An 18,602-nucleotide genomic window follows, 5' to 3' on the forward strand; every position below is an offset into this window, starting at 1 on the left:
ATTATCAGCATCACGGGAAAAATATATATCATACCGCGGGCGCCCTTGATGAACAGAAAAAAAACAAGTTTGTTGTTAAACAGAAAGAACAGCTGTTGGTTCGTGGTAAACAGAAAGGAAAGCTATTCGCTCTTTATCAGCAAATAGAAAGAACACAATACATGAATATTTTTTGTTAAAACAGAAAAAACAACCGGGGACATCTATCGGTTGGAGGCCGTACTAGTCGAACTGTTGTCTTTTTGTTTGTTCGCTATATTCCAGGGTTCGATATACATCCAGCCAAGAGAGACCATGGCTTTTCAATGGAGGAGGGGGCAAAGGAAACGTATCAATTTGTCTTTCAGCGTTACATAACGGAACCACAGGAACGTGGATGACGATCGAGTCATGATGTTTCGTCTGGGTGGGGGTCCAAGCTGACTCTTTGCAAACAAACAAGTTCTCACCTGCCTCATTCGGTTCGGATAGTTGCCCTTGTGGGACAACGAATCCTCCGAAAGCCTCACAAATTCCAAGACCAAGCGCGTGGGCTTGGATTCTTTGGACTCCATTCGCTGTTATATCGTGCCACACGGGCAACTCTTGCCCCGCAATATGCAACGATTCATCGGGTATTACCTCGGACACAGACACAGTTGGCCTGCAACATATAACGGCAATAGGTGTCAGCACCACCTTCCACGAAATGCAAGTTTTTCCAATTTCAAACACCGATTTCTCGCAAAATATATGGAATATTTGACTGGTAGGATGCAAAGAGTTTACTGATCACAATCCCTGAAAAGCCAAGTATAGGTTTGTATATTTTGATTGACTAAATCTTGTCCATTTCTGTTGTTTTGTCTCAAATTTCGTATTTCGATTTTTGCCCCGTTCGAAGTCAAATTGTTGAAAGTCGGACACATGAAGGTGTCCAGAGGCAGAGGCAGACCATGATGTCAGCAAGTGTAAAGACTACAGCTAGGTTGCCAGAGCAGGTGAATAAAAATTCATACTTCTGACTCAAGTGACACTAAACTAACGCTTTCTTGGCACAAGTAGGCCTACCCTACCCCAGCCTCATTCATTTTATCATAGGAGTTGATAACCTGAGGAGATTTCTCTTACATTTTTACAATCTCTTAGTGTCCGGTTCATATTTCACCCACTAGATGTCATTGTGGATGTGATGTCTTGTAATTTGACGAGAGGAGTAGGATTGGGCTTCTGTCCATTGTCTACAATCACATCACAATAATCGGCAATAATAATATTAACCTGAGGAGATTTCTCTTACATTTTTACAATCTCTTAGTGTCCGGTTCATATTTCACCCACCAGATGTCATTGTGGATGTGATGTCTTGTAATTTGACGAGAGGAGTAGGATTGGGCTTCTGTCCATTGTCTACAATCACATCACAATAATCGGCAATATCAATTATCAATCAACTTGTCTTACTTGGTATGGTAAAATAAAGATCATGAATCATGATCTCTATTTATATCATGATCTCTATTTTACCATACCAAGTAAGACAAGTTGATCAGATCTTTGACCTTTGGTCAAGTACAACAGCCCCCTGATTATTGATTTAAATATAAATTTTTAAAGCGCACCCCATATATTCCATTCCAAATATGACCAAATTCTAAATTCATGAAATTTGGCTATTGTCATCTGACCTTTATTATCAAAAATAATCTATTGTTTGCACAACCTAGGTCTTTTATAAGGTCTCGTCATGAACTGTTTATTTACTCATGGTTTTGAATTTTGACCGTGGCATTTCGTTCCAAGTTCAGTTAAATACTTCGCACTACATTTGATTCGTAGACATTCTGCAATACGTCTTGTGGGACTACAATCGTTGGAAATGGGTCTCGGTTACTCCAAGACTGCTCAGAAGAGGCAGGAAGACCTGCATGAGCAGAAAATGCATCCAGTAAGGCCGGTGAAGAAAGCATATACCTATCCGGGTCCAAAAGACACAGTAAGTTCCACATTCTTCTTAACCTTTCCCTGACAATACTGACATGAGTTACATGTAACCTCCATGTATTTGGTGGGAATCCTAAAGGCAGCCCGTGCTGTCTGTGCCAGTCATGTTTCACTCTGACTCTCATTGAGTCAACAGAAACACTGTTAGAGTGGTTACACAGTAATTCCCTCTCTCATTCAGTGTTTCTGATTTCAACTAACCCGTGATCATCCAGGATGAGGGGGTGACACCAATCAATAGAATGCTGCCACTAACTCGGGTGATGCTGATGTGTTGTGAATTTGATTCATAAATCCATATATCGCGACAGTTCTCTCCATTGAAGTGCAGCATGGCATATTTCATGGAAATGAGACCGTGTGATTGCAGATGGGGCATGCACTGAACCAATTGGAGAATAGTCCTTGGTTAAGACATTTTCCAATAGTTATATTGTAAGGCGATTGATTTTGAGTGAACTTTTTTCCAGCCAAGTTTGTTGTTATTCTTAGAGTGTTTTATAGTGTGCATTTAGACAGAGGATTTTACATGCTGTGATTCGAGATTATCTCATACATGTAGTAAGGTAACATGTTGCATGTCCTGTCATGTAAACAGCTCCCAGGGTTCAGGAATTGTCTCTGACGTCTGCTGTGCTTGAGCATCTGCCACATTACCAAAAATTTCAGATTGAGATTACAAACAATAGGATTAGATTATTTTATTCTCCAAAAAAGGATGCTCTTATGGTTTGGAAATCACTCATTTTACACTTGTTTTGTTCTCAATACATCCAGGATTAGAATTTTGTGCTCCGGTGACTAAATCCTATCCGTCCAGGGGAAGGCCATGCATGTTGAACATGGGCTTTAGTCTTTAAAGTGTACGGTAGGCCTAACTACATGTATGAGCGGTCACAAGCTACACATGCAGTGCTAATCATTTGACTTCAAGCCCTAAAATGACGAACACCTTCAAGTGACAGAGTGAGACAACGAATAGGGATTGGGCTCCCTCTCTGGCATGGCCTTCAGTTTGTTGACGATCGACAGTATCCGTGGCTAGATATTAGAATGTTCATGTATGCTCTTTCAAGTAGGATAGGATATGACAATATTTGACATTGTGAACAGTATACCATGTCTTTCGGGGATGAAAACCCGTGGAAGTTTCCGAAAATGAAAAGTCCGCTAGTGGAGTTAATCGAGCGCCTGCCTGGGAGTCCCCTGGACGAGATAGATGTGCAGGGGTTGTTTAGGAATGGGAAATCAACCCCCATTTACTCTGATGGTGTGGGGTTGATTTGGAAACAACCAGTGCAGCAGGTGAGCTTGATCTCTTGTGAGATTTTGTAGAATTGTTTGAAGGATTGGTGCCCTACAGGTTTAACTTGAGTAAGAGTTTTGCTGTCTGGCATTCCCCTTTGGTTGACTGTCACGTTTTGCCATTTTCACAGGCTTTCGTAGTCGGGTATGAGGTATGATGGCAATATTGATGAGTTGTCCCATAAATTGAACAAGGAAAATGAAAATGTTGACAAGATAATGGTTTTTTAACTCGAAATGATCCCTATCATAAATGGATCTTGTTTGACTAACAGTAGAGCTAGATTTCCTCATTCTGAGCTCTTTGAAATGTTGTCCATTATCGGAGAATATATATAGCCTGTTGTTATTGTCCGAAATTCATGGTAATCAATGAAGCGCTTCCTAGAAATTCTGATGTGTGAGATGTCCGTATCAAAACACCTGTCAGTGTCACATACAAATGTACTTGTGGGTACGTCTGCAAAAAAACAACATTGTCTGGTTCAGAAGATTCGTTCTATAAAAATGTTTAATCATTCAAAAATTGTTTTAAAAACTATGTGGAGCTCCTCTTATTTTAAATTCTCACTGGAAGCCAAAATCGGTTGCCGATTTTTGATTTCAGGCATTCAGCAAAAAGAACTTTCTCTTTGACCATTTATACGAAAGCATTCAAAAACAGGAACGAAAGTACAGTACATGTAATTGTGATTGTGATTGGAACTAATTACTTTATGATAAGATAAAAGCACGCCAAAACTTCATGGTTTGTACAGTACCGGGTAAGTTTATTTGATTTGCTACTGTAAACTGCTTTTAATTGTCTTAGCACACATGAAAAATGGTGGTGTGAGTAATCGCACACGCTCTTGAACTTTCAGAATTACATCAGCCAGGACTTTCTGAAAATAAATTTGAATACTTCGCAGAAACATTTGTAAACATGACATGAAGGGTTTTGATCGGAAATGAAATTGATTGCTGTGGTTTGTGCAGACTATTCATAGATTTGGAATGTTCCTATTGTCATCTGCCCACGCTTTCAAGGCTGTGATATGAATTATTAATTTGATAAATGTGACTAAGAGCTGATTAGATCCCATCTGTTACTGGTTGTTATTGTTTCTGTTTTAATAGTTAGTGGTCAGACCCCAAATTGGTAAGTGTTATTCCAATACATGCAAGAGGCCTTTCTTATCTGGCCAGCTCTCTTAAGACAGAACTTTTCAGGGATGTCAAAATATAGAGACTATGATTTTTGTGCTGCTTTATGTTCTTCCTGAGCAAAGAAATATGAGTTGTGGCAACTCCTCTATCACTCTAAATCAGTGAATGTGATCGACTGATTTGCCAGTGCCAGTTTAGGCACTTATACCCTCAGCTTTGGCCACAGTTGGTGATCAGTCATCATCATAGAGGGCTTGGTGTGATTTTGGTTCGATATTACTGTGATTGAATAATTTTGGGTGCGTCAGTTTATGCAATTTAGGCGCTATGCAATAGCCTTTAGCACTGTTGGATATCGATCTTCCATCGAGACATGATTTGGTTGGTTGCGAATTTGGTAAACGATTGATCACTGTTGATTCAGATGCTAAGCGACAGCCCTTTAGGACTGTCGGCAATTGATCGCCTGCCCACACATCGTGGGTTGTCATAAATCTTATCACTTCATCAGTATTCTTCACCAATATGTCAACAAAATCCCGTCTGATGCCGTTAACATGTAATGTACCACTTCCAGCCAATTTACTATTAGACGTCAATTCCGCAAGGATTTTCAGTTTAATCTTCTGGTGATTGCATGCTTTCAGACATACATGTACATTTCCAATAGTGACCCTGAAAGATGATATGCAACTGGGCAGAAAGGAAGTTGGCCATTGTGGGCTTTCTTTGTTTGGACTTTTGTCATCGAAATGGTGGAAGAGGGCTCAAATTTGTCTGTGTTGGAACACATCAAAGGGTCAACTCTCAGGGTCAGCCATCTTGAATGTTAACCAAAGATAGCTAATCCATGCCAGCATTTGTCCCTCTTTGACTCTCTGAATCATCCATTATTGCATTAATTGCTTGCTTCGTGTTAATTAGTTGGTCATAAACCACTCCAGACAGAATAACTCGAAAGGCTCCGTGCCCACTGTTGTCCGTTGTGGATTGGAAATACTTCCAAGTTGTCATATTCTGCTGTCATTTGTATCTAGAAGAGTGCATTTAGTAGCTCTTCTAGATCTTCAAGTGTGTCATTGCTAGAAAGACCTGAATCACTGAGTTTGGAAAGCTACAGATCAATAGTCTGCCTACTGAAGAGGCGGGGGGGGGGGGGCTGACACCTCTATGATTTGAGGTGTTGGTTGATTGACGATTTGCGTTGACAACAAACTGAAATACAGACAGAATAAGTGAGTTTATGAGACAACAGTGAATTGCTGGCTGCCGGGCGGTCGGTGATGTCATCCCATTCGTTCAGCAATTGTTTGACTGGCATCCAGACTTATCAGGCCACTTCATACGATACATATATTGACTTACTCCCTTATGGAAACACTCAGTAAGGTTGGAGTCTTGTTGTATGCCCTGTTAGCGAGATGATGTGTTTGATGAGGCTGTGAGAGTGAAGCAGTAGAAACATCAGCACGGACACCTCTGAGGTCCCATGTTCACTGCCCAGTCAGTCCCACTACTCTCCTGACAGAGTTTCCTCTGGTATACTCAATCCTGTTGGATTGATTCTGGCAGCTAAGAGGGTGATGTCATCCATTGTAATGTTGGTTGATTGCCAGAGCAGCGTGATCATGGCACAGGTGTGACATCAGGATATAGGATTTGTGTCTTGAGGAGCACATTCCTGTGTGATAATATCAACATGTCATGCCAATTGGTGGTCTGTGTTGTAGTTGTTTCAGTTTAAACGGAAGTGTTCTCTTTGATGGCATGCCTGGGACAAAAGGAGTAGGAAATACCCATTCATGACTGAAAAACACAAAGCATACCAGCCGGCTCCATCATTGTCTCTCCGTGTTATTCTGTGTGAAACTGACCTCCCTGATTGGCATTAAGTTGTTCTCCTTGGACATACCAAGTTATGACGAGGGTTGTGGCTAATGAGATGATGTCATCCACTTGGTATTCATAGGTTGTACATGATCTTTTAACAAGGGCTATCACAAATCAAAAAGGTGATTACAATTCATAGAGTTGGATAATGACTCTATATGTTGGATGGGTTAAGGGATGTTGCAGTTATGGGCAATACTTGGTAGGTATAATAGTGTGACATCTATTTTGTTTAGATTTCCTCAAAATGCTCCATTTATTCTCATTGTGACCTATTCTCTTTACAATTGCTGTGAATTTCGATGTCAGTTTGTTGTTTACACCAATACTTAGAACTTGCATGTAATTCCAAGGAATAAGGGTCAAAGTTCGAACTGTGCCTCTACGGAAGTAAACATAAACATTCAATTTTTGACACTGATGAGCAAGGTCTAAGAAAGCTTGCCAAAACTAGAGAATTGGTTGTGGTTTTTTTGGCATTATGGATATCCTAATGATCGAGAGTAGAAGGGCACTAGATAAGGTCTATTGGTATCAACCAGATGTGAGTATTTTTGTCAACTGCAAAATATTTGCGTCCCATCATTTTTTTTTAATTTCAAAAAATTTCGGGAAAAAATTTAATTTTCACAATCTATGTCATTGTCACAAATAGCAGATTACAAAATTTCTCCGTTTTTCGAATGAAATTTTTTTGTGATTTTAATTTTTCACATATTGAGGTTTGAATGCCTTGGTTTGAATGCTGAAAAATGAAGTGGTTTACAGTTTTCAGTCGCCACATGACCTGAGGTACTTAGCCATCTGTACATTGTAATTCATGCGTGCCCCCTTCCACCACCACATGACATGTGCATCGACATGATATTGAGTGGCCGTGGACTGATTAGACTCGTCTATTGATCTCGATCGATGCGGCTTGATTGGAAATGGAATATAAATGGGCTTTACATGTATGTGTCCTGCACAAATTACATACGGTTTGACCATATTATGATGATGAAATACACTATTGATCGAGTTTGCGTGAATGGCGTGCGACGACAAGATTGTCATGTTTGTTTAATGGAATAATGATACTTTGGTGACATTTAAAGATGGGAGTGTTACTGAGAAAGATTTTGTCTGAAATATGACTTTTCTTTCGATTTCTCCAATCTAAATTTTTCAAGAAACTGCATCCAAAACTAATACTAATGAAAAGGTTATTCAACTTTAAAAGTAGCACGACACCCTGTAGTGCAGCTATAGGTATCATATGCTTCTCTCGTGCATAGTCACCTGTCAGAACCCTTGAACCCAGATCTGTCCGTGACTTGCGAGATTTAGAGGTTACTTGAATGTCAGGCTCACCAGCAATGAGTACTTCCGCACACAGTATTGTTCCTGTTTTCCATTAGAGAACTAACTGACTAGTGACTAACATATTCTTACCCCCATCTGCTGAAGAATGAGTCCGATTTCAGGTGAAGAACTTGAGAATAATAAGCTGTTCATGATAATTCAGGTGTTTCTCTTCCTTGAAGTAGGCCTATCTGTTATGATTATATGCGCATATAGTAGGCAACTAGGCATTGTTCTGAAGCCGGAGGTTCAAAAAGTATATGTACTTCATCAGTTCATATCCTGCTAACAGAGGTGGAGTTGATAACAACCTTATAGTAAGTGACATCCCGCAGCTGAAAGCAGTTTTTCACGTTAGTCCCTGGCCACCTGGCCTTGTCTTGAGCACGTGGCGCTGGCAATGGAGTTGTCTTGCAGATTGGAGGGGTCGAACTCAGCATGCATGAACCGTGGTCAGCTTTTACATGTAACTCTCAAAATGAAGTAAGCTGACCCCAAGCTATTCATTGGTTACATAACAAGCAATGATTATCGAACAAGAGTTCAATCCGCCAACCTCATGTTGCAAAAAGTAACGCCCACATAGCAATGACCTGTTGACCTAAAACACTCTCTGGACAGACCATATCAATCAGTATGTCTGTTGGCATTACCAAGTATCTGGAGCATTGTTGAAATCCACTTCAATAATATTGTTTGATCAGTCCCAAGCGGTCCTTTAGAGGGGTTTCTTTTCATATCGTAATAAAAAATAACCGATATAGCATGACCCGAGTTGCTCTCCAGCTGAACTCCTCACCCTCGGCCAGGTAATGTTACATAACCGATCAATAGGAAAGTTAGCATTGGATATTGTTGGCCTTTCTAGCTGGTCAGGGTGTCATGAGCAGTCATATTCTGATCAGTCCAGAATATTTCTTTCGAGATATTTTCAGGGAATTGGAAATTCAGGCTATTGGATGATATCATTATCAAATTTTATCGAGATTTTATTCGTCTGATTTGACAAAGTGTGAAATTTGGCATTCTTGATTAAGAAGGCAAACTTGCTCCATCATGGGTGTGGCTTATATTGTTCCAGAGAGGGTAAGTGATTTCTGTGTATTTGGTGTAAGTTGCAGATACATGTAGCTAAACTCTTGAGGTGGTGGGTTCAACTTGCAGTCAAGTGCCGACTTCTGAGGGCTTAAGTGGCTGATGCTCTGATGGATACCAAGTAGGGATAATAGTACTGTAAGCTACTGGTGGCCTCAAACTGGCAAAACCCATTCAAACTGAAAAGGCAATCCCAACAAACAATCCCTTCCCACCTCCCCCTTCCTATCATTGTGAGGATTGTGAAACATTGATGTTTGTATGGATGATCCCTCATACATGTAATATGTGACCCGCCATAACGAAACAAGTCGCATGCCGCTCCGAGTTTGACTGGTTGAGACACACTGGTTGTTCATTTCACTGTTGTCTGCCTTTTGTGACATCTGAGTACATCAATTTCTTCTATTATGTCCTGGTGTCATTTGAGGCTCATCTTCTGTGCGACATGCGACTCATTTTGTCGTGGTGGGTCACATATGACAGTCTCAGTAATTTGAATGATGTTCTTCTTCTTCTTCATCTGTGTTTGATGTTGGTCAATATCCTCTCAAATCTGTGGCAGTCACAAAGGCGGTGGTGTTGGCAAGTCCATCCGGCAATCCCCACACCGTCCCTGTGGCCACGTCTTACTCTTTAAATTCATTGGGCTGAGAAGTTTGGTTGGCTTGAAAGAGAAACGAAACGAAATCTTAAGAAATGAAACTCATTTCATAGTGTGATATAGAATGTGCACTTGGTCGCATACTCACTTGGTTTGAAACCAGTAGACCATGTCCTGACTTGGCCTCTCTTTCCTCAATAGATCATGTCCTTTCTATTGATCTCATGAAAATATAATGGGGTATACGGGTTTGTTGTTATGTTAAATGAAACATGGACCTGACCCACGCTTGGATGACGCTTTATGCTACTGCGTGGGAACTCTTACATAATTTGTGGGTGTTGGGACTAAATGCCATTTTGGTGACGCATCAGGTATGAGGCACATTTGGTTGCTTCATTTGGATTATTAGCTGGCAACTTGGCTGAGTTCCAGCCTCTGGTTGTCCTTTGGGAAAGACGAAACAAGTTTATGCATGTAAGTGTAAGTCTCCTACGTGTTGGCAAGTTCGCAATAACCTTATGGCTTTATATCATGAGCTTAGATTTACACTTTTGTGTGTTTTCTGTAGGTTTTGCGTAGACTGATCCATCGCTAATAAATCTGTTGATTCTGATATCATAATCACGCGCCTATGACCTATCCGGGAAGTCATGATCTAGTGGAAAACTGCATTACCAGGTATATCCTTCAATCCATTGAGAGAACATTGGGACTCCAATCAATCTTTAAATCATGTTAGTAGATTTGATAACCTTGTCATAATGGCTCGGGGAAAAAATCCACTTTAATAATCAATGAATGTCTCAGCATTTCCATTTATGGTGATATTCTTGTACATCTTGCCCTATACAGCGATACTTTTCTTTGTAACGTCACATTGAAAGTTAGTCCATGTGATTATGATTGTGGTTAATTATCAATACATACAAGATATATTGATTAAAAGGGTAATTAGTTGGAAGTTTTGGGGGAAATCCAGTCTATTGCCTTATATCCGCTTGTTTCAAAATGTTGAGAGGAAAAGGTTTTGGATCGGTGGATATGATGTACAATACTGAGTAGGCTAATTACATTGTGTCATTCATGCAAAGAAAAAAGTTTAACAATAGGCCTGTGATGCTTTTCAACTCATTCAACATCTGCTCACTGATCATGTTTATTTTGGTAGAGGGATCCACCCATAATTGTTTGTAGTGCAACTGTCTTGCAACACCTTCCTTGTTGGTAGTCATTGAGAACAGTAGGCCTTTTTACACGGTGCTGGTTCAAGACAACCCTCCTGAACCGTCACGAGGCGTGTTCGGTTCAGGACGGTTCATTTCGCTTTTACACGGGGACGGTTCGACGATCTGGCCTCGATCCGGCTCCAGGCCGGTTCGTCACTAACATCGTCAATTGGTGGCGCTGATCAATCCTGCTGGCGGTGGAGCTACGAAAATATCACAACAACAAATAATGCAAAATGGTTTACGATGGCGCCGGTGAGATGCAGAGTTTTTGCTTTGGTACACAGCATTTGTATGGAAAGAAAGCTCTTGCGCTCGATAAATTGAAGATTTCACAGCAGTTTCTTTCCGCGGAAAATTTCATGCCAGGAACACGGCAGCTATTCCCGCGAATGACGTCACGCGAGTACCGTGCGCAAACCGGCTCGGAGCCGGTTCGCTTTTACACGCATAAATAAACCCTCCTCCACCGGCCTACACCGGCCTGCACCGACCCGAGACCGGCGATCGGAACCCGCCTCGGACCAGGAGGGTTCTGGACGGTAGGTTCGCTTTTACACGAGGGAAAATAAACCGGCTGGTACCTGAACTAGTCTCGATCCGGCTTGAACCCGCACCGTGTAAAAACGCCTAATGTGATCATCAGTGGGTCGGGCATGTGATACTCAGGTAAACAACTGGATTGGCTATCAATCCCTTTGACACCTGACCAATTTAAAATGAGTTTATTGGAAAGAGCCAGGTGGGTTGGATTGAGCTACTCAAAGTCACCTAAAGATAGGCACTTTGACCTCATAGCTCCTTCCTTTAAACCTGGCCCTCGAAACAGGTGCTATGCACAAAAACATTTTCTGTCCTGGTATTGCACAATTTGGTGCTGTAAGATAATAATCGTTGGAGCTGTATCTTTGATGTCATATCAACCACAACCCGTCCATATATGGTAATGTCCGGACCTCTGCTACTTTCAATCAGAACCTTGCGTAACTTCACCATGAGTGCATGAAATATGTTGCGACCTTCTACATGTCACCAACTAAAACCTGTGATTCATTGCCCTGTTTTCATCTTTTTTTTCCTGGTCAGGGCTAAGCCTAAGTTCTTGTTGACGACTGCCAAAAAAGGAAAGGTTTAAACAATGAAATGATTTGTAAAGCCTATATTTGACCAAAACCAATGTGCATTGGCCCACATGTATTCATAAAGCTTACCATAGTAAGCCTCATCCACCGTGTGTAATGACTGTATGGGTTTTCCCAACCTGCCCTAGTTATATTTCACGCCTTAATCCACAGTATGATTGATCAAATCTATTGATAGTTCTCGCAAAATGACAATGGCATCGACCAAAGGTAGCCGTTATCAACGTGTAAACAATTCCAACGTGGATCCTCAGAACTGTTGTGGGTTTTCCACTTTGTAGTTCATTATCATGTGGTGACGTCAGAACTCAGATAAGCCTACAGTTATAATAGGCCTGTGTGACCTGCTGCGAGGTAATTCTATAGCTCTCGTTCCACCGTCAACATGGTTTGCCAAGTGGTGAGTAGGCCAATGCTTTGATCATCCAATACATTACAATACTCTCAATATCACTGTGTGTGTTGGAGTAACATTTTGACTTTGATGGACCAAATTTAAATTTAAATCTTAAAACGAAATAGAACTTTAACATGGGTACTGTTCTATTTTACATTTCTCTCAGTCTGGTGTGAAATCAAAGATATTGTTAAGTCTTACATTTACTAGTCAAGGGTCTATCAGTGTGGTGTTTCAAAATCAAGAGATGTTCTAAAGTTTTGTATTGACTAATTTTAATAGTAGTCAAGAGGTCCCTCAATGTTGACTAATTTTAATAGTAGTCAAGAGGTCCCTCAATGTTGTGTTCAATCAAAGATATCTGAAGTGAAAGTCTTTTGTTTTCTAGTCATTTGGTCTCTCATTGTGGTGTTCAAAGATGTTGGAAAGTCTTTCGTTTTATCGTCATGAGGTCTCTCAATATGGTGTACAGTGTGAATTCGAGAGCATAATTATAATTACAATATGGCTGGTGTTGAACTATGTTGAATTTATCACACTAAATTATGATATCATTGTCCGACTGTTGATCCAGGCCAGTTCATGCTTTAACTTCAAGTAAGGGACGAGACATTCAATATACCGGTACTTCATAATTTATCTCCAGTACAATCTACTAAATCTAAAATACTATGTTGTCAGTATTAATGTTACATGTAATTCTATAGTTCAGTTTTGGTTTCAGATGACCGATCATGTTTCACTGTCCTATATTGTACCGTAAAAATGCCAGGTTTCTTTTCTGAATTTCAACAAATTTTTTTGCATTGTTCATATCTTTCAGGAAACAACAGCGCCGATCTTTCTAAAACCTGGAAGTGTACAACCAAACACATCGAACGGTGACGTCAAGATGCCGGAGACAAAAGATGACGATTCGGATGAAGATAGGGATTTCATTACCAAGAGCCTGCCAGCAATACGAGAGGAGGCAAAGCTGGTCCTGGAGAAGTTCTTGAAACGTAGCCTCAGTCAGAATGACGCATCACCAATGCGTCAAGTCCTGCATGAGCCACAGTTAGAGGTCATCACAGAAGATAAGACTGTAGTGTCAGAAAATGGGACACATCATTCAACGTCGCTTGGTGCTAAACCAAAAAAGAAAACTGTGCAATCGAAAAATGGTGCTCTTAAAGTGCGTCCCTCATTCGACCGCAGTGACAGTTACATGGCTGCTGCCAAACGATCTGTCATCGACTCAATTCAGAAACATGGGCAGCGGGGCGCGGATCAAGAATGGAAGCCTCAGGCACGAAATAAAGCGAATACTGTATCATCTGCTGATTATAAAGACAATACTAAGCGCTCCAGTGGGATGAAATACCCTCGGCGGGCATCGAGTAATAAAGCAGAAGGCGAGACGCCAACACCTCCCACTATTGCGATGATGAGCACCATCTCAACGACAACAGTAGATCGGAAAGACTCGTGGTCATCCCGCCATGACTCAAGCAGTGACGATGATGAGGACAGTTTCAAAAAGCGGAAGAAGAAAAATGTGTTCACCCGCGCGAAGGAGCGATTACGAATGAGTTTCAGGAAGCGGGAATTGAATGCACGAGAAAAATTTCTACGAAAAGAATCGAAACGAGCGTCACCAAAACATCAACCTGCACCCCAAGGGGGAGCCGCGCCTGTGATAAACATTCATAAAGCTACTCCTTCTCCAGATAAATCTAGTAGTAGCAGCCTGCCAAACAGTTCGCCCTCCACGGGAGACATTTTGGACAGTATTACTCATCCAACACCAAGCTCCCGTGGCTCTTACGACAAAACTAGCTCCAATGGATTTGAGTTTAAGCAATCTGGGAGTCGAGACTGTAGCGAGGGGCGCCACACCCCAACCACCCCTAGTCCAAGTGGTTCAAAGAAGTTCAAAGTGAAAACAGGATCTCAAACCCCAACTACACCTAGTCCGAGTAGTTCCAAGAAATTCAGGGTTAAAACTGGATCTGATAGCTCAAGGCATTCCACAAGAGGAGTAGAGAGTGAAGAGTCAAAAAACTCTCTGTGGCAATGGTTGAGGAACTCAAAATTAGGGGTCAAAAGGAGGTCTTCAAAAGGTGAGTGTTGTCCGAAATATAGGACTTCATAATGGCCCAGATTTCACCTGAGTTTAGTTCCTGACTTGTAAGAATAGGTGGCAACACTGTGGAAGGGTGAGGAGAATTGAATGTAATTGAAAAATCAAAAATTAGACATTTTCTGTTTTGAAATGTATGATTTATGTTTGATGAATGAAAATAATAAGTAAATGTCCTTCACAATTGCAGAAAAAGGAAGCCGTACTCCAACAAAAAACGTTGAGATTACTTCAACACTCACTGTTTCGGACACACGTATTAACCAGGTCAACCAAGTAAAAGGCTCAACAGACATTGTACGAACGTCCAGTCTTGGTAGATATGAGGGCATGAGGATTCAACAAGGTCTTTCACTAGAAAGTCGGACTAATAGTGCTGGTGCTCATGATAGTCATCGCTTCAAACGCCCTGGGGACATCATAGTAGCTCACGGGCCAAGTGGGAAGAATTTAGACAGTGGCCGTGATGCACCTAAAAGGAAGGAAAGTTTCCGCGAGGAGTTAAAACGGACCTTCAGTATTAATAAAGGGGATAATATCGGTATTCAAAAGAAACATTCATTCAAAGGACGGTGCTTGTATGCTGATCGGGAGAATTTGAAGTTGGACCTTGTGCCGTGCCGGCCGCGACCGTCTGGTGGCGAGGGGCTGTCGTCCGTGGTGGTTCCAGATTGCCTGCCAGGAACACCAGGTCAGTATCTTAGGATATTGTTTATTTGCATTCTTCGGCTGTAGCGCCCAGGGTCACTCTGGAAATGGCTGCAGCTAACTTAGATCAAGGGCCAGCCTCTTTGCGTGACCAGTTTCTTGCACCCTGCTATATTGGCAGCCACACTTCCAACTTCAGGGAAGTTCAACCTCACCCTTTTGGCAAAATTGAGTCTTCATGTAATGGAGGATTCTGCAATATGTATTTCACATAATATCACTTCTGTAACAAGTTGTGAGTTTTTATTGACAATGTATTTCACATGTTTTAAAGATGAAAATATATTCAAGATCTCTATATCTTGTCAAATTTTCAGATGAAAACAAAGTCCTGACGACATCGCTGAAATTTCACTCGGACCGCAGTGAAACTGAAAAGGGTGAAATCTATGATAGAATTGCGGAGAGGCTTGACAATATTGCCGAGGACTACCCCAGCACCCCGTTAAGGTCAAATGTTGCAACACCGCCACAACAAAGGGCGACAGTAGTAGTTGCTCATTCCCCAACACCCCCTGGGGCTGCTGGTGGATATGGTAAGATTAACATCCATGCTATTCATTCCAAAATTCTTCAGAATCTAAGACTTTAACTTGCAAGTCAAAACCTTTCATCTGACTGAATGAATGGTTGTTTGTATGCTTGTTTCTGTAACACATCAGTGGCAACAGAATAGGTTGTTGGCCTGATCTTGTCCTGCTGGTATGGAGGGATTGCATCACCATAGCATTGCTGTAGAAGTGCGGTAGCACAGTTGAAGAGCGTCTGGCTTGAGATCGGAGGGTGGGTTTGAGGCTTGGCCTGTGCAACTTTGTACTTTCAACTGGCCTTAAATATAGTTGAGACTGCCATGCACAATTGATCCAAATTGATGATATTCAGATTTAAGAGTTTGGGCTTGTTGTTTTCAGATGGACCAGCTCTTGAAAAGGAGATTGCTAAATACCTTCGAAATAAAGGTGACAACATGGATCTCGTTGATGGGGTGAGTAGGGAGATTCAGTATAATGGATGGAAACAGGACACATTATGTGCTGTAGAACCTTGCTATTCATAAGGACATGAAACTGGAAAATAGGACAAAACTGTGGGGAACTACCTCGTTGATCATATCACAGACATGCAGTGAACATGGCGCGGTGTACGACTTGTGGGTAACATGGTTACATTAGGCATTATTTTTCATGCTAATTTTCTTGTTGTTTCTTTACAGACTGCCATACCCCAGGAAGCACTAGCAGAAATCGTGCGGACAATGAGCTACAAAAAGTTCAAGAAGGTCATGCGACAATACACGCAAAATAGTGAGCCAGACTTCCACCAGATGGCACAGCTATTCCACTTGGCTCGTGGTGCCGTACAGCTGGTCGGAGTCGGAGGAAATGCGGTGACTACTATCAAGGATTATACACTCAACTACTTTGTCGATTACTTTGCCGGGTGGATAATTGGGAAAGGTGGCTGGGACTCTGTGATTGAGGATTCTGACGAAGATGAAGGAGGTACTCAGGTGTGACCAGATGAAATATTAGATGAAATTTTATGACTCTATTGTGTTCAGGAGTTTGCGTGACGGTGATTTGAAATAGGTTATGTACTTGCCATTTTGTGATGGACATTTGAAAGTTTCTAGCGCTTTTGATAATAAGTTCCATATTTATGTAATTTTATTAAAAGAAATTTTAAATTGAAGCTTGTATGATTGTTGTTTGTTAAAGATTGTTTTTTTAAAAACACTTGCATGGTGAAACCTTATGATTATATTGGATATTTAGAAAAACTCAATGGCATCCAAGGTGTTAACTAGGTCATCAATTGGTCACTGACAAGACAATTGGTCACTTTCATATTTGCGCAATGAGTGTGTTGGGTTTTATATTGCTGGGGAAGGTAGAAGTGTGAAGAGTATTGAGCTTTATCAATGTAATAACTCAATAGGTTGGTCACATTTGCTCCAAATTTATTTCATGCTAATTTATTATCAACTCCTGCCGCATTTGCTATGTCTGTTTGTTCAACCAAGATTTCTGGTTGATACTTGGTATTTTTGTAACACCCAGTATGAAAAATAGTGTCTGTGACTATTGTAACTATGGGGTGTTACAAAAAAACTGTACCCATCATTGTGATATTTTGGTACACCGCTTTTTCTACCCTTTACTTGTATGCTTTGTATAATTTGTATATACATGTAGAACCTTAAAGTCTTTCACAAATTTCTTTTCTGTATTTCTTTGTGTAGCCTTGGCTACAGTGACACTATAGCATACAGTGACACTATAGCATAGATTAAGATGGTGAGGTCATATAGCCAAGTGCTCCTGCCCATTTAAAATCCCCTGGTACATGCTTGCCTGACTGGTCAGTTCTTTTTTTTTGTAATATATATATATATGTATATATATATATTTTTTTTTTTTTTTTTTTTTTTTTTGACTGGTCAGTTCTATGTTCCGTTTATGACAACATTCCAAGTGTAAAACGCCTCCTTCTGGAAAAGACGCAAGTTGGCGCTACTTTCATCAGCGGAAACACAAGTTTTTGTGCACCCTATGTTCGATATGGTATTCTTTTTAACATGTGAATGCAGGGGCACATCCAGAATATTGTAGACCTCGAATTAAAGCTGTTTATTAAGATGAAACTGAATAGTTTGTATTATTTGTTTGTGGTGACCCCCTTTTGTGAGATACATGGACTACCTGTAACAACAGTTTTCACAAAAGGTAAAATTCTCCTCAGAAAAAGCCATCTTTTATTAACTTAAAGACGGTCTCCTCCAAAAGGGAAAATCCTCTTCAGAGACAATCACTTCCAACTGACTTGAAGACAGTCTCCTCTAAATGACAAAATCCCCTTCTGAGATAGTCACATCTGACTAATCTGAAGACAGTCTCCTCCAAAAGAAAAATCTTCCTCCAACAAAGTCACCTCTGAGTGATCTGAAGACAGTCTCCTCCAAAAGACGAGATTCTCCTCGAGACAAACATCTATGAGCTCCTCCTCAGAGACATTCTTTCGCCATTGACTGACACTGTCCTCCCAAAAAAAATATACCGTCAACGTCGGAGACAATCTCCTCTGACTGATCTGATGATATCTTCTCTACAAGCAGGTAGATCCTCCTCATTCATATATATGACCTGGAGACAATCACCTCCAAAAGATAAGACATCTGCAGGAACATTCATCTCTCCCATAACTCAGGTGACATCATTGGCAAACGTGCACTCAATGGTCATTCTCAGTTGGCATTGGCCACTGCCTTCACTTGATTGGATCTGAAGACAGTCACCTCAAAAATATGAGATCTCAGAGACATCCATCTCGGTCGGATCTAAAGACATTCACCTATGGAAGATGAGATCCGCTTCAGAGACATCCACCTCTGGCTGCTCTGAATTCAGAGACTTGAGTTGAGAGCCTTCTCGTTCGTGACATTTATATCTGTCTGATTTGGAGATAGACACCTCCATAAGATGACCTCATCTCAGTGACATCCATCTCAGACGGAACCTACAGAAGATGAGATCCTCCTAGGAGACATTTAACTCAGACTGATTTGAAGACAGTCTCCTGTTAAAGATGTGATTCTCTCAGAGAATGAGATGTATGTCTCTGAACAGGTTTTGGA

The 18,602-nt window shown here is 41.0% G+C and overlaps 1 protein-coding gene across 7 annotated transcripts; it reads left to right on the plus strand.

Annotated features, from left to right (window-relative positions):
• The first annotated feature begins 673 nt into the window (after window positions 1–673).
• On the plus strand, window positions 674–17,361 carry LOC135488331 (uncharacterized). 7 transcript variants are annotated; one of them, XM_064772898.1, is made up of 7 exons: window positions 674–798; window positions 1,788–1,975; window positions 12,962–14,240; window positions 14,451–14,951; window positions 15,286–15,504; window positions 15,880–15,953; window positions 16,182–17,361. In XM_064772898.1, the coding sequence occupies exons 2-7, from the start codon at window positions 1,859–1,861 to the stop codon at window positions 16,482–16,484; spliced, it is 2,493 nt and encodes an 830-aa protein (XP_064628968.1). In that variant the 5' UTR covers window positions 674–798; window positions 1,788–1,858; the 3' UTR covers window positions 16,485–17,361. The 7 variants fall into 7 exon arrangements, with proteins under 7 accessions (XP_064628968.1, XP_064628972.1, XP_064628966.1 ...); XM_064772902.1 differs by lacking the exon at window positions 1,788–1,975; XM_064772896.1 differs by lacking the exons at window positions 674–798; window positions 1,788–1,975 and adding an exon at window positions 2,926–3,288.
• Window positions 17,362–18,602: the final 1,241 nt, after the last annotated feature.

This window comes from Lineus longissimus, chromosome 5, assembly GCF_910592395.1.
Source record: "Lineus longissimus chromosome 5, tnLinLong1.2, whole genome shotgun sequence".
In the NCBI taxonomy this organism is placed as follows: Eukaryota; Metazoa; Nemertea; class Pilidiophora; order Heteronemertea; family Lineidae; genus Lineus; species Lineus longissimus.